At 40.3% G+C, this 22,746-nt stretch overlaps 1 protein-coding gene across 1 annotated transcript in view; it reads right to left on the bottom strand.

Annotated features, from left to right (window-relative positions):
- DENND1A (DENN/MADD domain containing 1A) overlaps positions 1–22,746 on the bottom strand; it is a gene marked incomplete at its 5' end in the record, with an annotated part of 93,160 nt that overhangs the window by 18,559 nt on the left and 51,855 nt on the right. Inside the window, 3 exons of the mRNA XM_010189925.1 lie at positions 14,205–14,336; positions 20,485–20,541; positions 21,599–21,670. Of these exons, the coding sequence (XP_010188227.1) occupies positions 14,205–14,336; positions 20,485–20,541; positions 21,599–21,670 (261 nt within the window). The remainder of the gene's footprint in view (positions 1–14,204; positions 14,337–20,484; positions 20,542–21,598; positions 21,671–22,746) is intronic.

Here is a 22,746-nt window from a genome sequence, read left to right as displayed (position 1 = left end):
CCTAAGGTATAGTCTGTTAGACAAGGAATCCACTGACAATTAACGAGATTATAGATAAAACCATCCTGAAGTACACTTCTGATACTAAGAACAAGAGCAGAGTTAATGTCCTTCCTGTGGCAGTCTGTGTACGCGTATCGGCACTTCAAGAGCAGCAGAGCCCTGCGTGAGGAGCACACAGAACGACTGAGCACCTGGACCTGCCCACGGTGCCTCCACAGACCAAACCTGGCACTGGACAGAGCAGGAACAGGAACTGGCACCGGGAGTCGGCTGCTTCAGACAGGAAAAGAAAGCTTATGCAGATTACTGTGTTTCAACAAAATACTCCAGATTTGTATCTCAGTAGTTCTTAAATTCTTACTAGCAGAGTCTTTACTCCAGGTTGACACTCTCTCAGCTGCCCTCACACTCTGCAATACTACAACTCCAGCCTACCTTTTTTCACACCACCTTCATTCTCTTCTTGCATCTTTTCTTTCAAATTTCCCATTAAATTACACTTCTGCATCCATTGCTTCATTTCTCCTTACTTGTGCTGTCAGTGGAGGGGGGCAGACTGCATACATGCACATGGCTCAGCTTTTTGGGGTGGGTGAGGTAAAAAAAAAATGAAAGGACACTTGGCATCGGGAGCTGAGGCCAGCATTATTCCATATGACAGCTTCCCAAGAAAGCAAGTATGAAAACAAAGAGAACAAAGAGAGAAAGGACCGGGTGGCAAGCTGAGGTGGCTGCCATTAGCCCTGCTCAGCTGTTTCTCCTCTGTACCTGGCATCAGTCAATTCAGTCCCAGAAGTTGAGTTATGCTGCTGTGTATCTTCCTGTCTTCTCTTCTCAGGCTGAGAGCACGATCTTAAAATATATTTAACTTCTGTTATGTGACGTAGCAAACTTATTTTCCATTATGTTTCATAAGCATAATGGAACATCTGAAAAGTCTGAAATTTGCACTTTTCTAGTTACTTAAAAGACATTTGCTTACTACCTAGCAACTTAGGTGGTGAAGAAGAAAAACAAGACACAATTATTATTCATTTGTTTTTTCAAACTTTTTATGCCTCCTGCATCTATAGTTCCCTTTGTTATTTTTTCTCTTTTACTCACCTAGAAATTGTGAGCATTTCTACATTAGAAAATTCTCAAGTAGGTTATTGAAGATGGGAAAGTTAAGCATTGTCATAAAACCATGGCTAGCAGTGTCTTGAGCACTATTTATTTTCCATGACTATTTTAATTCTGGACTAATACGTTTCTATCGATGTAAGAATTGCAGGGTGTTACTTAATGCACTGTTGTTAACATTTCTTCAGTATTAGTTCATATCATTGACTGTAGTTGTTTTGTTTCAAACGCCATGCTGCAGCCCTGGAAGCTTCTTTGATTTGGGACTCGGTTCTTCCTTTCTATAGCAAAAGCCAGGATAATTTTTGAGGAAACACTGCAGGGCTGTAGCATCAGCAGTGCCAGCTGATGAATCAATGGCGGTATCATTAAAGCTGCTGAAAAAAGCGGGACGAAGGCAGACCCTTCAGAGAGCCAGGCAGACGGACAGACGGACAGTGCAAGGGTCACCTCCCAGCGCAATGGTCAATACATTGGCTGCAGTCACCGCAAGGTCGTGTACAACTGAGCCGCTGTTACCCACCCACACACTCGCCGGAGGAAAAATGTTTTTCTGAGAAAGTGTGTCACAGGGTTTGTTAATTATCTGCCACATCACCACTTGATTAGGCAATGGCAACAAAACCAAGTTTTAAATGTTTGGAGGTATATGAAACCTGTGCTTTGTGTTAAGAGTCACCAATGTTGGTACCCTGTACAGCTAAATTACTAATGTGAACTGAAGAATATCCATACAAGAGTCAGAGAGTACACAGAGTAAGAGCGTTAGACATTCCAGTACAATGCAGAGGAGTTTAACAGGACTACTACCTCATAGCATACTCCTTGCCTGCAACCACATCACACGCAGCACTCTTATTTCACTCCTGGTAGTCCTCACTGACCAGTAGGTACAAGTCAGAACTTAAAACATCACGATGTTGGCACAGGACTCAAAAATAGGTATACTTTTTTTTTTACATATGCCCAAGTATGATCCCATCCCTGCATTCATGTCTTCCCAACATCTCCTCCTCCTCCCTAAGCTTTCTATTCGTATCAGCATTGATCCATTTTGCTGCTCTTCCAAACCTTTCCATTGACTGAACTCTCCTGTTCTCTTTCTGAAGTTACCAAGAGGCAGAACAATGCCACACACTGACATCTTGAATTCCAGGTGGAATTCAGTCCAGCCACAATTTTCTGATAAATCCATAGCTTTGAAGATTCATAATCTAAACTCCTTATGGATCTAGCCCCCCCAAAGAAGTCATTCAAATTCATGACCTTGCTACAAGATTTGCCAGCAAAAGAAAGGATGGATGGCTGCTTTGTCACTGTCATCTATGGCATCAGTCAACAGCTAAAAGTCTGCATCCATCTACTGAAAAGTTTCTTGTTTCTCCTCTGGAACAGCTGGTCCCCACTCCCAGGACTGTGACCTCGGTATTTGTAACAATACAGTCAAATCCAACACGCAGATTCAAATTTACCTTATCCACTGAAGTGCTACCTGAAATCAAGTTCATTTGGAGGTCTTGTACGTACTGCGCCACACACCGCATTTCTGAAACCTAAAGAAATCTGCATGGACTGGTAAGATGAAACTGCCTATTCACAGCAGCGCGTTCCCTCTATTAACTATGGACGGGGAAACAGCACAGCTTAAATCGGTGTTGTGAAGCACAGGACAGGATCGGCAAAGGGCAGTGAGGAGTAACTGATGTGGGGCCCACCAGGAGAAAACAGTTATTTGGCCTTTATTTTTTAATGTTGATGTTAATAACTGTCGCCAGAACGGGATAAGCAAGTCTGTTCAAACGATATGAAGACCATATTTACTGGAAGAGCCACTGATTTGAAGTTAATTTGTTAATGCAGCAAAACACATTGTTTCTGAAAGGTCAGTAGGGGAAGCTGTGTTGGAATATCAACTTAATTACCTGCGCTGTAAGGATGAATGGGTACAAACCAGCACACGGCTACACTGCTAAAAGCTGCTAAACTGCTGTTCTAGGTATGTTCCTAAATGTGGACACTACAGGTTTTTCTATGAAGGGGAGGAATGTCTAAATTAGCACTTTCTTACCAATAGCTGTTTACCAGCATACCTTTTACTCTAGATGTTTTCTTAATGTCTTGTTCTAAATGCTTCGGAAGCAACAAGACAGAAAATTTGCAGAAAGCCAATGTTATGGCTGCAGATCTGGCACTGTTTTACTAATTATCAGACAAGCGATTTTAAGCTATGAGATGCTAGAGGAAGAAAAAAAACTTACATTCACTTTTACACTGTAAAAATACTATTAAAATATTATAGATCCCACATTTCATAAAGCACCCATTACCGACCCAAGGAACTTTCACAATACAGCTCTTTAGGGTTTTTATACTAGGGAAAACATTGCAAAAAGATTGGTTTTGGTGAGCAGAATGTTATCTCAAACTAATTGCGGATGTCTGCTGAGATTTTCTTTCCAAGTGGTATTCAAAACAGAGCCTTTATGAGTAAATTAGAGGTGCTATTTCATGTGCAGCAACAAGTGCAACTAGAGAAAATGCAGAAAGGAAACACAACTAGATGAACTGGTTTGTCAGTGCACACAGAAACAAGTGTTTCTCTTCCTCAGTTAGCAGCGAGGGGTGTTGCTAATAATTTCCAAAGCAAAGCTTTTCTGGATGAGTATCTTACTTCCCAGAAATTCACGGCTGGTTTAAAAACCACTGGTATGTTTTAAAGATAATCAGACATGGGAGAGAAATGCACTGTCCTGGATATACTCGTGCTCAAACACATAACGCTGCAAAAGATCTGAAGTGCTGACTTTGGGAGAATATGAGAATATGCTGGACCTCAACTGCACACTCAATTAAAAAAAATAAATAAAGAAGGGAGAAAATAACAACACTGAAAAATGTATGGTACCTAAAAAGATTCAGTACAGAAAGCAGATGGAATCTATGAGGCAGCTGTTTTATTATTCATCCAGATCCCCGCACAGCGCACATACTACTTTATACATACTCCCATATGTACAGCTCACAAACTGGGATGACAAGAACACTGTATGCTTTACAGCATATATTTTTAATTTACACTCTGAAATACTTCAACAGAAATCTGCTGGGTCCTGTGATAAAAATAATCTCCATGTTTTAAGGGATGCCTCATTCTTCAAGCCACATTTGTAGATTGGGAAGGTAGAATGAATCTGGCAAAAATGTAGCAATGCCTATAGCTGTGCCAAGAATTTATGAAAGGGGCAGAGAGTGCCACAATTAAACACTCTAATGAGTTTAATGAGACAAACAAGGACCACCTCCTCACCTTTCTAGCCACAATTGTCCGTTACAGAACAGAGAAGCAGACAGTGAGAGAAGGAAATGAAAGAAAGGTGCCCAAAAGCTCCTCTTTTCCCTAATAGTGAATAAAGATTTTTATTTCAGATACCTGAGTCATATCTGGTATCAAGAGGTACTGCCAAAGATGCACAGGTCCATCCCAAAGCCACTGAGAGGAAACTCGCTCTTTACTAAAGGGGAAGAAAGGGATTTTCTGAAAGTCTGCCTTTGCTTCCTTTCTCTCTTCTGGCTCAGATAAACTCTGTCCTTCCTAGTCAAGGGTAAAAAATACCTTTTTATGGTGCATCTAGACACAGAGCACTGGTAACTCATCCTCATTTGGCAGTGCTCACAGTGTCCATCCATTAATCTCATACCACACAAACAATCCCAGAATAGCTAACTTCTTAAAATATTAAATATTATAAAGTACAACATACCACAGTTTGCTTGAAATCTGGGGACTTACAAGGCACTAAACCAAATGTGGATCTCTCCTAAAACCAAGAATGAGAGCAGAAGCATGACAGCAGGACCATGTATATCTTGTCAAGTTAAAAGGTTCCACCAGGATGAAGTAAATAGGCCTCTTAGCTACGTCTTATAATCTGCTTGTTATGGAAGAGTGCCAGGGACAGAAAATCCCAAAACCATAGGTTACACCGCGGTGGATTATTATTATTGTTTATAACCAATGCTATTCTGTAAACACACCTGGCTTAAGTAACAAACCCCTTGGCTGCAGAACTGAATGGTATTTTATTGCTTTTGTCTGCAACTACAGAAAAAAACAACCTGGGAATTTGAGATGGATGTATTTTTCTCTGTGTGCTGTTAGTGTTGCACAGACAGACATATTCAGGCCATGCCCCGACGTAGGACGTGTTCATATATGATGCTGATAGGAGGAACATTATGTAGTAGTGGTTAACTTGTAATGGTATCTGTGGTTTAAAGACCTGTCAAGACTTCTGATTACTTCCCAGCTCCAGTGACAGGAAAGTTCATCCACTACACAAACAAGCAGTACAAAACCTACAAAAGATTATACCCACTTAGTTCTTCTATTTCACTTTTTATCTGCTGCGCAGTTGAAAATAAACCCTGACCTCCTCCCATCTATACGTGCATTCAGTTCTTCTAAAACACTGTAAAAAACCGCCTAACTATTGAAGTGATATTATTCAACACTTCGCAATTTGAAGGCTCGTGACTCCTTTCCAAAGGAGATGACTGCCAACAGCCGTTTCTTTACCTGGCACAGACCCCAGTGCCTGCAGACCACAGTGCGAAAACCACTGTAAGGTCAGCGTGTGTAGTAGGCACCGCTTCCCTCAGGAAACAGATGCCTCCAGAACACAAAATACTTAATTCAATCTGGAGTCGTTCTGGTTTAAAAACCTCTCACTCGTTTTGTTTCCCATTTTGTTTATACATAGCCTTAGACGTCTCTAAGAACCCCAGAGACAAGGAAATCCCTAAGTCAGGAGCAGGTTATCATTCCTTTCATCCAGTCTCTAACGGCTCCGTTCTGTTTCGGCAGTGCTTGGACAGGAGCGGTCCTCATGAGCCTTCCTTCTGCAATTTGCTTCAGCAGTCAGTGCCATTTGGGTAAGGGGTAATTTGCAACAATTCACTACCTTCAATGCATACACCATTTGTTATTCTGGGGAAGTTTAAGAGAAAAACCAAAGAAATTTCTACTTACAGACTCTTAAGTAAACTTCTTTTAAGATAATCACTTGTATCACTGCAGCCCATTTTACCCCTCTCCTTGTCCCTGAGGGCAACCACTGGTGACTTAGTATCATTTTTTGTTACTTCTTTGATATTTTGTCACCTCTTTGCACCTAATCTTTCCCACCAGACATTTTCCTGGGCCCTGCAGTAACAGCAGACTCCTGTGCTGACAATATCCATGCCTCAGCCCTAGATGGACAGCTCAGTGAACACATTGGTGTGCTCATGGCACCCAGGCACATCTAACCCCCAGAAAATGACATGTCCTATGGACTCTATATTGCATAATAAACCTTAGTCTGAAAGCAGCGTAACTTTCACTCGTACAGAAAGAGAATAAAAACACAATTGTCTGTTATGTTACTGCACAATGAAAGGACCATGAAAGCAAACTCTCTTAATTCATTGAACCTCATTGCCCTTTCTGGATTACCAGCAAAACAGCAAGGAGGTTGTTTCCAGAACTCTTCACAGAGGTAAAACAGAAGGATTTGAGAGAGAGACTCATTGAGATGATGTTCAAATTTCCCAAGGACTTCTATCAAAATGAGGTGTATTTTGCAGTGGTTTGTTTTCATTCTGTCTGTTCCTCAACATACATGGATGGAGAGACATGTTGCAAAAAAATCCCAGACCCCAGGAATATATTTATCCCCGTGTGTTAAAGTCTATCCATCCACTATCTCAGCAGAGTTTAAAATCACAGCTAATAGGTTAACAACTGTTTTTCTTCTGCTTCAAATGAAGAATATCAGAAAGCTGGGGGAATATTCGGCTTCCCAATTTGTACTGACTGCTCACTGCTACCTGCAATGTCTGTTTGACAGGACTGACATTTTGTACCGCTGAGAGATGGGAAAACGTGTGACATTTTTATTCATGGTGGCGTACGCCCTTGTAATGATCAGCCCTGGTCGATGTGCTTACTGCAGCAGCCCCGAGCCCTCGGAGAACAAACAAGAACCGAAGGTGCCAGCAGTTTGGCTGCCTTATTAAACACCACCAGGATTCTAACGAAGAGCAACTGCTGGAAAATCTCACTGTCAAATCCTCAAGGACATTGTCAACATGTAACTAACTACATATATTTTTCATTTAAAATACTGGAAAATCCAGCAATGCAATATTAAATATAAAGTAAAAAGCCACACTATTTTGTGTGTGTTTTCTTTTTTAACTGGTCATTTCGTCAGCCTTACACTGGGCTTTCCGTGAGCCTGATACCAAAATTCAAATCAAGGAGATCATGTAACTCACATGATTTAAAATGTTGGAAAATGGACACATCCCTTATTATCTTTTAACAGCTATTCCTCTCTAGCAAGGAGGAAAAAAGGAAAAAAAAAAAGAGATGGTCTCTCATTTAAGGAGTTCTATAAACAGCACTGACTATCTGCTTTGCTCAGCTTCATCACTCACCGAGGAAGTCTGCGTAATTAGGGGATACTCCTCCACACCAACACACACAGAATTACACGGCTCCTCTATCTGTAGCCTGGCACCCGGCAACCATCGTACTTGGTATTAATCAGTCCAGCTCTGAAGGGCAAATCCAAAAAATGCCTGGGCAAACAGGCAATGACAGTGGGGTTAGCAGTTAGAGGAATCATATGTTTCACATACTGTCTCCCTTTAATCTTCGAGTTTAATCCAGGGGCCCAGAGGTCAATTCAGACGGTTCTGGCCTAACTGCGCGTATCAACTTCATAAGTAATACATAAGAAGCTTCTGGATGCTGATCTACATTGATGGACTAAGCAAGTCATCCATAAGACCCTCTGAGCTTTTCTCAAGTTGTCAATCTAGGTGATTTGGTTAGCCTTGCATGTACTGATGTATTTATTTTAAACGCATGCATTATTTATAAAGCACAATACTTCCACATGCCAACAGTGACGGACCAAGATATTTTCTGCAAGATATTTATGGGTTCCTCAACGTAACAGGACTAACAAGGAAATTCTGCAGACATGTTACAGCTGCTATGGCTTGTCACCGAGCCCTAGGAGGTCAGCTCAACCACAGCATTTTCTCCATACATCCGAGCATTACGGCGTCTGACTTGCATGTACCCAGGGCAGGAAATTTATTCTGAACACCCCTGTTTAAGAAGTGCTTGAAATGCCAAGACAGTTGGAAAACACTAAAAACCATAGTTGAGAATATGCTTTTTTGTGGATGAACACATCTGCTGGATGCAGGACTGCAGCCGCATAACCTCACTGCAAAGCATGAACTCCTACATAGCACGAGCCACATACGCACTGTGTTGCTGCAGCAGCCGAAGAAGACATCGCTGCTGGCTGCTCATTAGAAAATACTGGCAAGTGAGTGCTTGAGAGACAGTAACCTTTGGGCACGCTCTGCAGGTGGTGTACACCTTCCTAAAGAGAGCGCCAGGTCTCACTTGTCAAATATTTACACGCATGACAAGAGTGCAAGCCTTTGAGTTATCTAACTCCTATCCCATGGATTGCCATCTCTGCAAAGCTTGCACACCACAAAGCAGAATTCCCATCAAATGAATTATTTTCTTGTCCATTGACATTGTTTTTACTCCCTTAAGAACCTGATGGGACACTTGAGCAGTCTCAAGCAGACATGAGATGGACAAGTACTTCTGGGCCAGTACATCTGCCTTTCTTGCAAGGTGACTTTTACTGAGCAACAGCGAATTCCTCTCTGAAAGGAACAGTCAGAGAAAGGAGTGAGAAGAAATGAGGGTAGAAAATACGCTTTCTGAAGACAAACTAATCCTAAAGAACCAGGCTTATTTATAATTTTGCTACGTCCACAAAGAATCAAACGGAGAGAGGGAGGAAACTCCATGTGGCTCAGCAGAAAGGAACAGGGAGACCACATTGCTCATCAGTGGGGAGAGGGGAATGAGAGCTCATTTTCTTAATGAAGGTCTCTCTATAGTCAGAACAGCTCAGAGTGGCAAGAGCAGGAGGCTGCCTTTGCAGCCATCACATACAGTCGCATGAATATTGGAAAATGAACTTGCTTTCCCCTTTCCCCTTTGGTTTCTACCTCAGTGGCACACAATGCCTGCTGTGAGCCAGGCCATCAGCTATTGTTCCAACGCACCTGGGTGTGAAGGGAGTCACAGGGTCTGGCAACAGAGCCTTCCTCCTGTCCCTCCTCCGTCTCTTTTACCCCGGAGATAATCCCTCCTGCTGCTGCCTCTGGCCTCCAGCTCTGCACTTCTGGAATGCAGCTGGCTGGTTTTCTCCCCATCTTCCCCCGACCTCTTAATGCTGTTTAATCTTCTTGAAGAAGAAATCTGCCCTACAAAGCAGAGTTTGTTCTGCAAGTCCAAGCGCAGAACATGAATGGGAAAAATGAACACATTCGTTTACAGGAAATAATCAAAACAGCAAATAAGCTAGCAACTTCTATTTTATGGCTCACAAAAGTTTAACAGCACTAAGAATCAGCTGGGAAGAGAACTTGGACAAGCCAGATAAGCTGCTTTCGTACATGAATATATTTTCCCTTTGTTTCCTAGTTATTTGCCATGGGATACCCACAATCTCAGACTGTACAACAGTACAGGTTCTAATAGAGCTGTAGGAGCACCCCTAGAGATCTGTCACTGTGTCCCCAAAGTCTCACAAACCTAAAATCACACACTTTTCCTTCTCCCGGCCATGGGACAGACACTGTGAGTGTTTATCACAGCTGCAGACGGTGGTGTAGTGGCCCAACAGTTAAGAGCTGTCTTCTGGAGGGATAAGGTTTCTAAAATATCAGACTCAGATATTAATCTACCTTTCTCCCTTAGCAAAATCATCCATTTGTACATTATAAAGGGGTTTTGTTACATTTTGCTTCTTTTGCTTTAGATAACGCAAAAATAAATACATACAAGAGAACTGAGAACGCTTGCTGCTCATTAAAAACTCAGCAAGATATTTTGGAGAGCTGCTTGCATTACTTGAAACGGGCATACCGTCTCCATAATTAAGGAGATGCCTGCATTTCCCTCACTCTGCTGTTTGCTTGTAACGTACACAACGTGTATAAATAACACCGACCCAAATAATTGAATGAGGCATTTGAGACTTCTGTCTCCAAAAACTTTAAAAGGCAAACTCCCCAGAATACCTTATCAGAGCAGGTCAGTCTTGCCCAAGGAAAAAGGAAAACGCCTTGTTCTTTCTCTCTTTCTTTCCTGTGTGTGTGTGTGGCATACAGGCAGCTTATAAATTGTCATGTTTGTTTAGGGTACAGAGAGATATTAAGAATGCCTCAAACAACATACTTCTGAAATCAGAAAGAAACTGAACTGCAATACAGGTAAATCAGTTAATGGAAATCACAAAGCAGAAGAGATCTAAGACTGCTCAATATTATGTTCCGTGCAGCATCCTTATCACTGTAGCTCACCACCACCAACCATTCAGTGATGGAAGCCAAAATTTCCAGCAGAAACACAACTCGCAGCTCAAGCACGGCTAATGCAGACTCAGAATCTGAAAAATATTGTCAAAAGGTCTCTACTCAGTCATTCTTCCCCGTTTTGAACATGAAATGGTAAGACTTGTGAAGACTCAAGAGAACGAAAATTTCTGCAGCCATTAGGTGAAAATGAACACTGTCTAAAAAACAACAAAAGCAAAGCAACAACCAGACAACACCCTCCACCCCCCAAAAACAACCCAACCCAGCTGCACCCAGTATCACAACAGAGCTCAATGTTTCAGGCTGTGGGTCCTGTCAAAGTAACCCTAATAGCGGCTTGCTTGGACAAAGGAGGTATTCAAAACAGTCATGGTGACACAGTGCAGTGCTGTCCAAATAGCTAAAAGGTGACAAAGATAAGGGGAATGCATGCATGGAAACAAAGGCTGCAAACACCTGAGTGTCACATCACCTGTGCCAGCTGTCCCAGTCTGCCTGTTCAGTGGTTACTGTGCTCACCGTGCCCTGCCTGCCACCACAGGGAGGATCCTGAGGACAGCGATGGCACTGGATGCTGGTAGGTGAATATGCAGCATGGGTGCTGGTGTTTGAAGTAAGTTTTGGTGAGGTTTTAAGGAAAAAATGTAGGAAGAAAGCAAGCAATAAGACATTCACAAAGGATGTTCTCTGCAGCATTGTATCTGTACTACAATTAACCTTACTCTTCCCCAGAGCAAAGGGTACTATTCAGTAATATACACTATTCATTTAAACACTTTTCTTGGCTTGAAAATTATCCCCTCTTCTCCTTACTTATGAAACCTTAGTTGCCTGGATTGCTCTTGCTACTTGTTGAGTACAGTTGTATTGCCTCAGAGTCCGTGATGATATTTCCTTATATTTGGTTAAGCTGAGGGTCAATATTGAAGGCACACTCTGAGTAAACCAAAAAAAGCACGCAAAGTCAAACTTGACAAAGCGCCGTGGTCACACCCTTCCACTATGGTCTCCTCATGTAGTCTTATTAAGGCACTTTGTTTAAATGTTTATTTCATCGCCCTAGGCTATCTGGCTAAAACCCTTTTCACCATCAAGGACAGCTTTCCCACAATGTTTTAGTATTACAGAAACCACTGTTACAACAACCGCACACAACCAACCCTCGCAAACAATGCCTGGGAAGCAGTCACCAGGATGAGCTACACAACTACGGCATCTCATGCAGTTCGATAATTGCTGCTAAATTTTTGAGAACAATCAGCTGAGGTGCTACCCATTCAAAGACTTTTCAAGATATTTTACTGATATTTTTTGTAGCCTAACCACTGCAGATACACAACCAGATTTGGAAACGCAAGAAACTACCTCACTATAGGGTGAGAGATAATGAGTTAAAATTAAAGGTTGCTGCTGGCTCGCTAGCCCATCCCCCTTTAGCTAATCTGTCATGTAATGAAGAGAAGCACCTAGCACAGGACAGCTCGCTGCCGGCTCACTTACAGCGAGCTGATTAAGAATGTTCAACCAACAGCAGACTGCAGACCTTTCCAACAAAAATAAATAGACTGTATGCAAATGTGTTTGTCACTTTGACAGCATGTCTCAATTAAAGCATCTCGCTGCTGTTGGGAGGCTCTCTCACTGCAGCGCTATGGACGAGGCTTACTGCATTACTGATACACGGGGCTTGACCCTAATCCGCATGCATGCATTTTAAAAAAGTCTGCCTTTGCCATATACACTGGCATAATACTAGCAGACACAGAAAGCAAGTGACAATGAGAAAAAAGCCTCTTTCATCCTCTTCAGTTTATAAGAACTGTGAATGCACAAACAGCCCTTATTTCAGAGTTCTTGTGGCTTTTTAATTGTTCCCACCTACTGTATTCTAGACAGAGTTAAAAGTGACACTAAAATCTCTCCCTTTAATCAGTAGTTAGAAGCCATCTCCCATTTAAACAGTAAATGTTGCTGCTTTCTTCCTCCCCAAAGCCCTAATTTATATTTCATAAATCCGAGCATCTTTACCTTTTGAATTAAAGTATGATTTAATTTTCATTTTGGCATTGGGCTATCAGGAAAAAAGGACCTGTGAAAGGACAAAGGCTAGAAGTGAGATAGCCCTACAACTGCTAAGTTAGATGATTTTTTGGAAGCCGATGTTTGTAATGTAATGACAGTAATAAGCATTTAGCAAGCGAGCTTTTCACCACAGCCAGTGGTTCAGTAAAGCTGATGTGTGCTTCTTTTGACACAGAGAAAGTGATCATTAAAAAATTTGAAAGCAACCATTAAAAAGACTCATGAATTTAAATTTGCACTTTCCACACAATTATACAATTCATTAATCTACCAAAATGTTTGAATCATCCATTCTCCGTAAAAAGCTAAAGGAAAAAAAAACTGGAAGTAATTATAATATTCTCTGGATTTCTGACTGCTTTAACTGAAATGTAACATTATCCTGCTAGAGCTACATGGCTGCATTCGCCAGTAGCCCCAATTCCTCTCAACTGCACTGGCGCAGAAGGTAAGTGAAAAATAAATCACTACTGCAAATATTTAATTGGAAGAGAATCCGTTTCTAAAGAAAAGTCTCCAAGAACTTACATTTAGCACAGTGGTGAATGTTCTGAGAGAAACAAATTAATTCTAAAATGATAGAGACAACAGCGCTCTGAGTAATGACTGTACCTCGTGTAGCCCTACCTAGGATCTAAACAGTCAATGCAGCTACACCGACTGGTTTCTATTAATACATCCTTATCTAAAGGATAATGTTTGCTTCACATTTTATAATTCCCACGTACTTTACAATCATTTAAAAATTACACTGTTTCTTTAAAAGAAATCAAATCAGAAACTCCTGTTTTCTGATCATAATACTGTAAAAAATAGAGAAAGAAAAGAGAACTGTGAACACAAATAATGTTATTTTTCGAGTCAGGCTACGCTTAAGAGGGAAACACTGGCAAACTGAGAGTGAGTACTGAATGTTTTTCCATGCAAAAACATCACAGCAACTACAACATTTTCTAAAGAATTAGCTCTTAAAAAACCACACAACCAAACTCACTCTTTTGCAGACATCTCACAAGAAACATTGTAAGAGTAACTAATGTGCACAGCTCGGTTGTCAGTACTGAAATACGGAGTACGCTAATAACCTATTAATTGATTTTTCCATCTTAGTTCATTGCATTTAATTTTCAGAGAATGTTAAAATGCTTTAATAGTTGGATGTTCCATATTGACACTAATGATCTGGCTACATAACAGAGGACATTTTAAATAACACTTCCTCAGTCCTGAGGGCTATAGCACTTTGCATGCTAAAAGAACAGCAAAACGGTTTATAGAATTGGTGTAATAATTATGCATCCTCCCCATTCACTTAGAATTTGTTTTCCTTAAAATCACTGTATGAACTACAGTGTCTGTAGTTTAAATACATTTAAATACATTTAAATAGGTACCACAGAAATAACTCTACAGTAGCATAATTCAGTTACAATAATAATTCATCAATTAGCATATTCATTACTGTGACTTTTCTCTGAACTATTTTTGCTGAGTCACACAATTTAAAGAAACCGAACACTAAGACATACCTGCCCAAAGTGGACTGTGATTGGCCTTCTGTCTTCTCGCAATTTTGTGTCCTTCTTTTCCCCCAGTGGAGAAGGCGCTGTCCTGGGCAGGGATTCCTCTGGTGCCGCAGAACACCCGTTCTCAGCAATGTCCTGTGTGGTAGGAAAAGGTGAGCAGCATGGCCGGGAACAGCCCTGATTAAGGGGAATGGGCACAGAGGAGACACTAGAGGATAATGCTGACTAACGGTTTTGATAGAGGAAAAAAACCAAAGTACAGAAAACATCATTAGAATAAAACATTTTGTTGCACTTTGTCAATCAGAGCTTGCACACAACCCCTCTCTCCTCCTAATACCAATGCTGCATGCAGACAGACACATTTTCAACAAAATGTTTGACTTAAACACACAAAAGCCAGGAAATACGTATCTGAAGGAAAAATACCCCACGTATCTCAAAATTTCTCTTCTAGGAACAAATTCAACAGAAACAAAGGAAAGGGCTAATCTGCTTTTTTGCAAACCTAAATGACAACAGTAATTCTATGTACATACTTGACAGAATTATCTACAGCAGAACAATCACCAGTGGAAGTGGCAAGGAGAGATGAAGCTCACAGCTTAGTTAGCTTTGCATTTGCTCTTTGAGTCTGTGTGTACTGAACGTGCTTCCAGGGCATTGCATAAAACAAACTGCTGCACGGCAGGACGCTGTTTTGGCTTGTCTTGCTTTGCTTTTGCCATTAGTGCTCGTCTTTAGAAGTGAAGTGACCCATCAGCCTAGGTTAGAGGACTTGGCAAGTCTATGTATGGTGTATGTAACACAGGTTTTGAAAAAGACAAAGGTGTGCAGACTTAAGGAATCAGACAAGAAAAAGAGTTTGAAAGTCAGTTGAGAAATAGTCTGTAACGCAGTGGGCCCCAAACCTTACATCTCTTTGCAACAATGTCAAGGAAATAATGCTTGGTAAATATAGAGAGAAACCTGCACACACTGTAGCTCCACAAGACTGACCTAAGGTTGGCTGCTGACATAGACATGGCTTTGATTCCCTGACCTTTGCCATGCCCCCTCAAGTCTCTGTCTTGCTAAGGTACAATAATGAGACATGTAAGCTGATGGCCAATTAGAAATGGTTCCTTTGGACACAGACTGACCTAATGTGTTTAGGTCAAATGAAACAAAAAGCTGGATGGACTTTCTAAGGGGCTTTGTCTGCTCCACAGAGAAGCTGAGAGACCTTTTTAGATCCAGCTGGTAGAGCAGTGGTTCACCAATATGGGCATGAGGATCGTGGGGAAATTAACAACTTGTTACCGTCAAACTAGAGAGAAAAACTTTTTCCTCCTCCTGCCTTGCAGCCTCACAATGCTACCTTGTCCTGGAGAAAATGCAGCAAAGTACAGAGAACTAGTAACAAAGAGCTCAGAACAACTCAATGACAAGAAACATACGCTTCTGGCAAACTCATACTTCAGCTCCCGAACAGCAACACGCTACCAAGGGATCCGGTCAGGTTTGGAACTACATAACATACGGCAGCACTGTAAACTGTTCTGAAACATAATGACATTAGATACAAACCTTATTCACATATCTCTATACAAATATAGCCATATTAAATGTGCACCAAGCCTCAGGCTTGTTACTTATACACCATAAAGGTGCCCAGCCCATTCAAGGCCTCCTGCCCTGCACTGAACAGGGGACGCTTCCACCACCTCAGAGCTGTCCCAGTTCTGGAGCTGTGGCTCCAAGCAAGGCAACAGCCAGCTGGGAATCCACAGAGAGCATCTTCAACCCAGGCAAAATGTCCAGAAAAATGTAAAACGGACACAAAAGTGTGGACAGCAGGGGAACAAGAGGACATAAAAGACAGAGACAGATCGTGCCATTAAGCAAAACCCCCCAAGATGTCTAATGATCACTGCAAATCCTCGCAGCTTTTATTGCTAAAGATTTGCTGTACTGCTCTGATGATATAATTGCACAAAAAAGATATCACGTTTCTAAAATGTATTTCCACTGTGTTTGGTGTATAGACTTCCAAAGAACCTGCAGCAGATTTCAGTCTTTTTTTTTTTAAAACTTACTTAATAAAATATGAAAATAATTTGATACCTCTCTATTTTTTCAAAATGTCATAAAGTCAGACAAAACAAAACAGCTTCAGTCATCAAAGCAAAATTAGCTTCACAAAGTTCGTTTTCTACCTTCAACGAAACAACATTTGAGCTAAATACACAGAGAAACCTGATTTTAAACACCCCAAATAAGCACTCCAAGTAGCTTTACAATGATTGAACGCCAAAGTGTACAGCAATTTTATAACTGGAAAGTAGACATCAGTCCCTCAAAGCAGTCTGTGACGGATCTTCAGTCCATGACATATCTTCAGTCCACCACCAGGCTTCGAATACAGATTGACTCAGGAGTCAATGGGGTGCACAAGACAGACAGCAGTAAAACCACAAAGAGGAAAACAGGACTCTCTAATTCTGAGCAGCAGCTTCAGAAAGGCACCAGGGCTCACAAAATGCCCATTGATAAAAGCATTTCTTCAGCTTGAGACCTACAATGACCAAAAAACTGCGGGAAGGCCTCACAGGAGTAGTGCCCATTGCTGGCACTAAAAGAAGAGCGAGGCAGAGCCGTGCACCCCAGCTGCGGGGGAGCATTTCCCAGCTCTGTGCAGTCTGTCCTTTCCACTGCGTTTTTGGGGGCAGAGCAGTCCTGGCACGGAGCTGTGCTCCGGCAGCACCAGTGGGGTGGGTGCTCAGGAGCTGATCTTCGTGCTGCAGCAGGGGGGCAGGTGTGTTCCAGCGCCCACTTGTTCTCAAAAAAGGGATTTGGTATAAGCCAGCAAGACATTCCTGAAGTATAAGTCATAAATATTATTCAGGATAACAACAAAAACCACAAGACTTATCCCTCCCGAAAAACAGAAAACCATGGAAAGTGGTAAGTTATTAATTACTGGAATAAATTCTCCAGAAATGCAAAAACTTAGCAATGTTTCGGTGACTTTTCAATGAAAAGGAAGAGTAATTTAAGGACATTATTAAAAACAAAACCACCTTTTGCCTGAGGAAAAGAGATACTTTATAGATTACTGGAAAAAGGGAATGACAATGATCTATCACACTCCATAACTATCTCCATATATAACAGCGCTTCCCCTCACAACTGTCTGTTCAGGCAATACCTTTACTACCTATTGATTTTAAAAGAGGAACTTCAGAGAATGAGTAAGATACATATTTACTGATATGTAAAGTTCACCCTGTAAACTGCATAAGGTTTTCTTCTGTTTAAATATGCATTAGTAATTTTTCTAGGGATCTTTTGTAATGGACTACAAATACTGTCTATTAGAAGAGCAAAAAACACATTCCAGAATGTCTAGCAGGACTATCCAGGTTATTTTATAGACCTCTAAATGAGTTGTTTCTAGCTGTACCGATAATAAAGCACTGACAACAGCCCATTGATAACAGACATTAACGAGAGCCACACAGGGCTCTGGTAAGTGAAAGAATGCTGAATACATTAATGCCAAGTGCCCCACCATTTATATAAATTGTCTTATCCAGAAGCTTTCAGTAAGTTACATTCTCCTTACTGAAAGTTGAGGACGGTACCATTCATATTCCTCCTTCTTCCTAATTCTATGTAGTTAAGCTTCAAACGAGCCAATAACCGAGTGACTTGACCACCATGGTCCATTTGTGAAATGGAAAAAGCAGCCTTTACAAAAAGAAAAAAAAAAAAGGAAAAAGGAAAAAGGAAAAAGGAAAAAAAAAAGAAGAAAAGAACAAGAAAAAGAAAAAAGCGCTGTATCAGATATAAAATAAAGCCGCCATGCTGTATCTATTAACAATTATTTGCTATCACTCATAAGAATCCTCTGAAAACTATTTCTGTTGCTTTGAAATACTGTTCCACAAATGAACAAGGGATGGAAATAGAGCCCCATTCAATCTCTGCTATCATATTAAAGAAGGACCTTACACACACCAGAGTGACCTCTCAACAGGTCAATCCTGCATTTCCCATTTGCAATTCAAACCCAAGACTGGAGCAGACCAAGGGCAAAATGGGCTCTTGATTATATTTAAGAGGTCACCATTGCTATGCAGAGATGTAGGAAGCAGACCTCTAGCTTTATTGCATTTTTAAATTCTATCTTGTACAGAAGCTGCTCATATTTGGCAGTGAAAACTGGAAAAGGGATGTTTATATTTGACTCTTCCTTACCAGTGGCCTGCATACTTTTTGTATTAATAATGGAAAATAACACGTTAAAATGCAGTGGATAGTAAGTTCAGTTTAAAAATAACCTTAGGTTATCCTTAGAAGATGAAAGACTAGCATCTCATATTTGGCAAAAAATAAGTATTTAATGATGCCAGAATTTCAAACAGTTAACCCTTGTAATTACTAGTACGTAAATACACGAAAAATACAATGCTGTCACACGAAAATTGGTGAGGATGCACTCATAGAGAGCAGCACAGACATGTAGATGAAAAATAATATGAGGGTGGCCGGAACTATTTTTGCTATTTCTATCACTTTAAACAGAGCAGTACCTCATTTTAGAGCTATCTTCCTATCTTGTGTTCAAAATGGAGAAGAGATGGGATAGAAATGAACAGACTTAACGAAGAAAGGAGAGGTAGAGCAGTAAGTGCCAACTGCTCAGAGAAATCTTGTAAGCTCTCGTGGAAGCATGTGTTGGCCTGTTTAGCCATCTTAGTTACCAAAATGCCACCTAATGAGGAAGGTGAAACAAAACTGGGCCATTTATTTGTAAATGTTATGTGTCTTTTTTAAAAAGAGTGCTTGCTGCTTGAAGGACTAGGAAGACAATAATAATAATAATAATAATAATAACAACAACAACAACAACAACAATAATAAATGATAATAAAACAAAGCAATGGATGAACGAGACGTTTCTCAGCCTCTTACACAAATGTCACAGAATAGCATACAATTATATTAGAATTTAAAATACAGGAAAACAACCTGGTCATTTTACACAGCTCCAACTGCTTTAGAAATGCGCATGAGAAGGCCAAACATTTTATTATTCATGAAGGTTATGTCCAGAAGTGACACACATGGAATTACATAAAAAACTCCATGTCCAAGAAAACGGCTTCATGTTTCTAATATTTTCATATTATACCTAAAGTGGACACATTCAAAGTAGTAAATGTCATAAAATAAAATAGCATTAAAAGCATCTGAAGCAACTTTATCTCCTCAAAAATCTCTAGCAATCTGCTAGAGAATTCAGAGAGCATTTGGGTTTTACACGCAGTTAGTACCATCAGTTCATGACCTGGCTTCAGAATAACCCCTGTGCATTAAAGTGTTGTTGACACATTCAGGTAGGTTTCTGTTTGTGCCAAAGAAACACATTTCCAGCACTACCTTAAGATGATGGTGTAGAGTTTTAGAGAAGAAATTTGCTGAGATAGCACAGGTTAAAAAACCCTAAACTACTGCGTAACAAAATGAATACAAATTTCTGGTAAGAACTGCAGTTCTACCAGTTGGCCGTCTTGTTTTCCCAAAAGACTGTAACAGCTCCGCTTCATATGACAAACAGAATATCTGAAATAAACCTAAGGCAGAGTTAACAATTCATTTATAGGGTTTATACCAATATGACCATGCTTCAGGCTTAAAAGGAGCAGTTAGCATTGGATAACGTAATTCAGCACTCTTAGAATTGCACTGTTTACAAACAGACCTGGAAAACAACAGTTTGAGTACTTTTTTCTGCAATAATTCAAATTTGACATGAACACCAACTCTAATTTCATTCCTTTATGCCTAAACTTTGCAGCAGACACTCACGAAACACACAAATGCTTTTCCGATGACCACACCACACTATTTTCCCTGAGAGACTGCTGTAGAAATAACAACAATCTGCCGTTTGCAAAAAGTTCACTGCTGTCGCTGTAGGAAAGATCTCCCAGTTCACGTAAAGTCCCCTTCCACAATGCCCCAGCACAAAGGACAGGAGAGGGACCACTCCACTAAGAACACTCAATTTTCCGGCTTTTGTGGGTTTAAGTCAGAGCCTTAATGTATTGGAAGACGGGTTTTTTTTGTCTGTGAATATTTATAACAGTGTGAAAAATCCGGGACAGCTGGTAATGCATTTTGAAGTGTGCTAACAACACCGTATCAAACAGCTTCCTATTGATCGCATAATGCTTTTTGTGACTGAGTATTTCATACGTGGTGCTTATACATTTTGAATAAGAACTTCAAGTACCTTTTGCTTCAAGCGGTTTTTCACTTCTTTTATTCCCATTTTTGCATGATCTTTTGCCTGCATGAAAAATTAATTTAAATTAAAATCCCCTTCTATTTCCAGCAGTGACAACGCTTGATTTCAGTGCGTCAAGATTCACCTTCTCTAGTTACTAAAAACAAGAAGGAAAAATATACTGAAAACGTATTAAAACACACAGAAAGCTAAAAAACCCTAAACAAACAGAAAACACCAGCACCACTCCAACACACACATTCACTGCAAAAATGTTGGATTTCTCTGTTTTGAAGCCATAGACATCCACACCCTCAGTCTTCCCCTCCAAGTATTTCTCTTTGTTACAAGTTACCGATCAATAGAAATTGCGAACTTTCTGTGTGCAGTCCTCTGGCTGCCAGCTCCATTCAGGAGAGCTCATCTCGCCCTGCTCATCTCAGGCTGGAGAAAGGCAGCAGCAAAGTTTGAATAGTTCTCTCAATGCTTTTTGTCACGTTACATCCTAAAATGGAGCTTACAAGAAATCCTCGCTTGCCTCTGCTGGTGTATCTTGCATGGTGGAACTGGCAGCCACACGTGATAACACGGTAACACACTGGCTGTTTGTTAACAGGGCTGAAAACATTTTCATGTAAAGAATAGCTCAGTAAGTTGGGCTCTAAATAAGCAGGTATAAGAAATTTCTAGGGAAAATTAATTGACGTTCTGAAAAGATGGAAACAATTTGGCAAATGAGAGGATTCCCTTATTTCGATGAAGCTGCAAGCAGAGAAACCTGAGGTAACAATGGTTTCCAGCAGAGTAATGATGAGATGGTAGGGCTGCTTAGCAGAGCATACAGGCACTATTTCCCAGAAATAGTTCCATGTAATAAATAGAATTTATCATCTACACTTTCAAAAGAAATCACAAGTTCCCCTTCTCTTTCGCATTTCAATTATGTTTTAAATTTCAAAATGACTTTTCCATTTAAATCTGAAATTTAGATGAATGTGTATTTTAAGTAATTTCATGAGTCCAATAAAAATGGATTTAAGTCTCAAGTTTCATTCGAAAGGTTAAAACAGAACCGTAATTAGGCTCTTATCTCAGTAGTAAGCCAGTACTTGATACTTACAAACTTATAGACAGTCTTCATAGCAGGGTTAGCCTTGGTCTTTACTGTATTTAAAATGGCTCCACTTCCTTTCTATAATTATAGGAACAATAGAACAAATTTTATCAAAGCTCTTCAAAGCAGACAGCAATCTAAAATCCACCATTCTTACCTTAAAATAACAAAGCATTAACTATGCTTATTAGCAGAGCTGAGTATTAAAATGGTAAATTTAAAGAAAAAGAACACAAGTAAATGTTCCTCTGCTTTTCCAGAGGAACCCCAATGCTGTTTAAACCAGCAGTTTTCAATGAAGAATGTCAGTGTCTCCTAATCCCGAGAGCCCGTGTCTTATAGGGGCACAAAACAGTGTTGTGACTGCTGCACTCTCCTTCAAGGGTGTCCTGCACGTTGCATTAAAATCCTAAACAAGTTTGAGACGACAGCATCCTGCCAAGCACCCAATGGCTGAGGCAGAAAATCCTGTTTCAGGAAAGCCTGTACATTCACTCTGAAGTAGGACTTTTTATATTTCCCTTGTCATGATCCCACAAGACCATTTATCAAAAGCATGCTGCCTTTTTAAGGCCTAAGTAGTTGATAAAGGGATAAATTCAGGGAAAATGAAATCTAACTACAGTCATAGACGTTAATTCTAGAAAAGCAGAATTGCATGTGGTGAGCATAATAAAAGTCATAAGGCGGTAATATGTCAGACAGGACAACCTGTTGGTCTGCTCAGGGTTTTACACATCTTCCACACACCACTGACTATTGCTGTACACCACCTTATTTCATAAATACAGGAGACGGGTAAAATCCAGGGAATAAAATCTTAGGTAACTTTATATTTTCTTATTTTGGTACAAAACTATACTTCCAGAGATGAAGTGCAATCAGATGATAACAGTTTTAAGGTCTACTAGTTCTGTTACTACCTGACAATTAATCTTCAACAAAAATTATAAACTGTTCAATTTAATTACACGTATTTTTATATTCACTGTCAGCCATTCCCTTCTCATAATTTTAAAATTACTTCAGCATTTCGTACCACTTGGCTTCATAAAGAGCTTTTTAGTGTGGCTATGTTCCCTTTTATTTCCTTTTCTATTAAAAGGAAAGAAAACCCACATTATTTTCCAAAATGGCAATAACTTATTTCCAGC

This window comes from Mesitornis unicolor, unplaced genomic scaffold (assembly GCF_000695765.1).
Source record: "Mesitornis unicolor isolate BGI_N332 unplaced genomic scaffold, ASM69576v1 scaffold5588, whole genome shotgun sequence".
NCBI classification, from domain to species: Eukaryota; Metazoa; Chordata; class Aves; order Mesitornithiformes; family Mesitornithidae; genus Mesitornis; species Mesitornis unicolor.
This window is presented reverse-complemented; position numbering and strand designations above follow the sequence as displayed.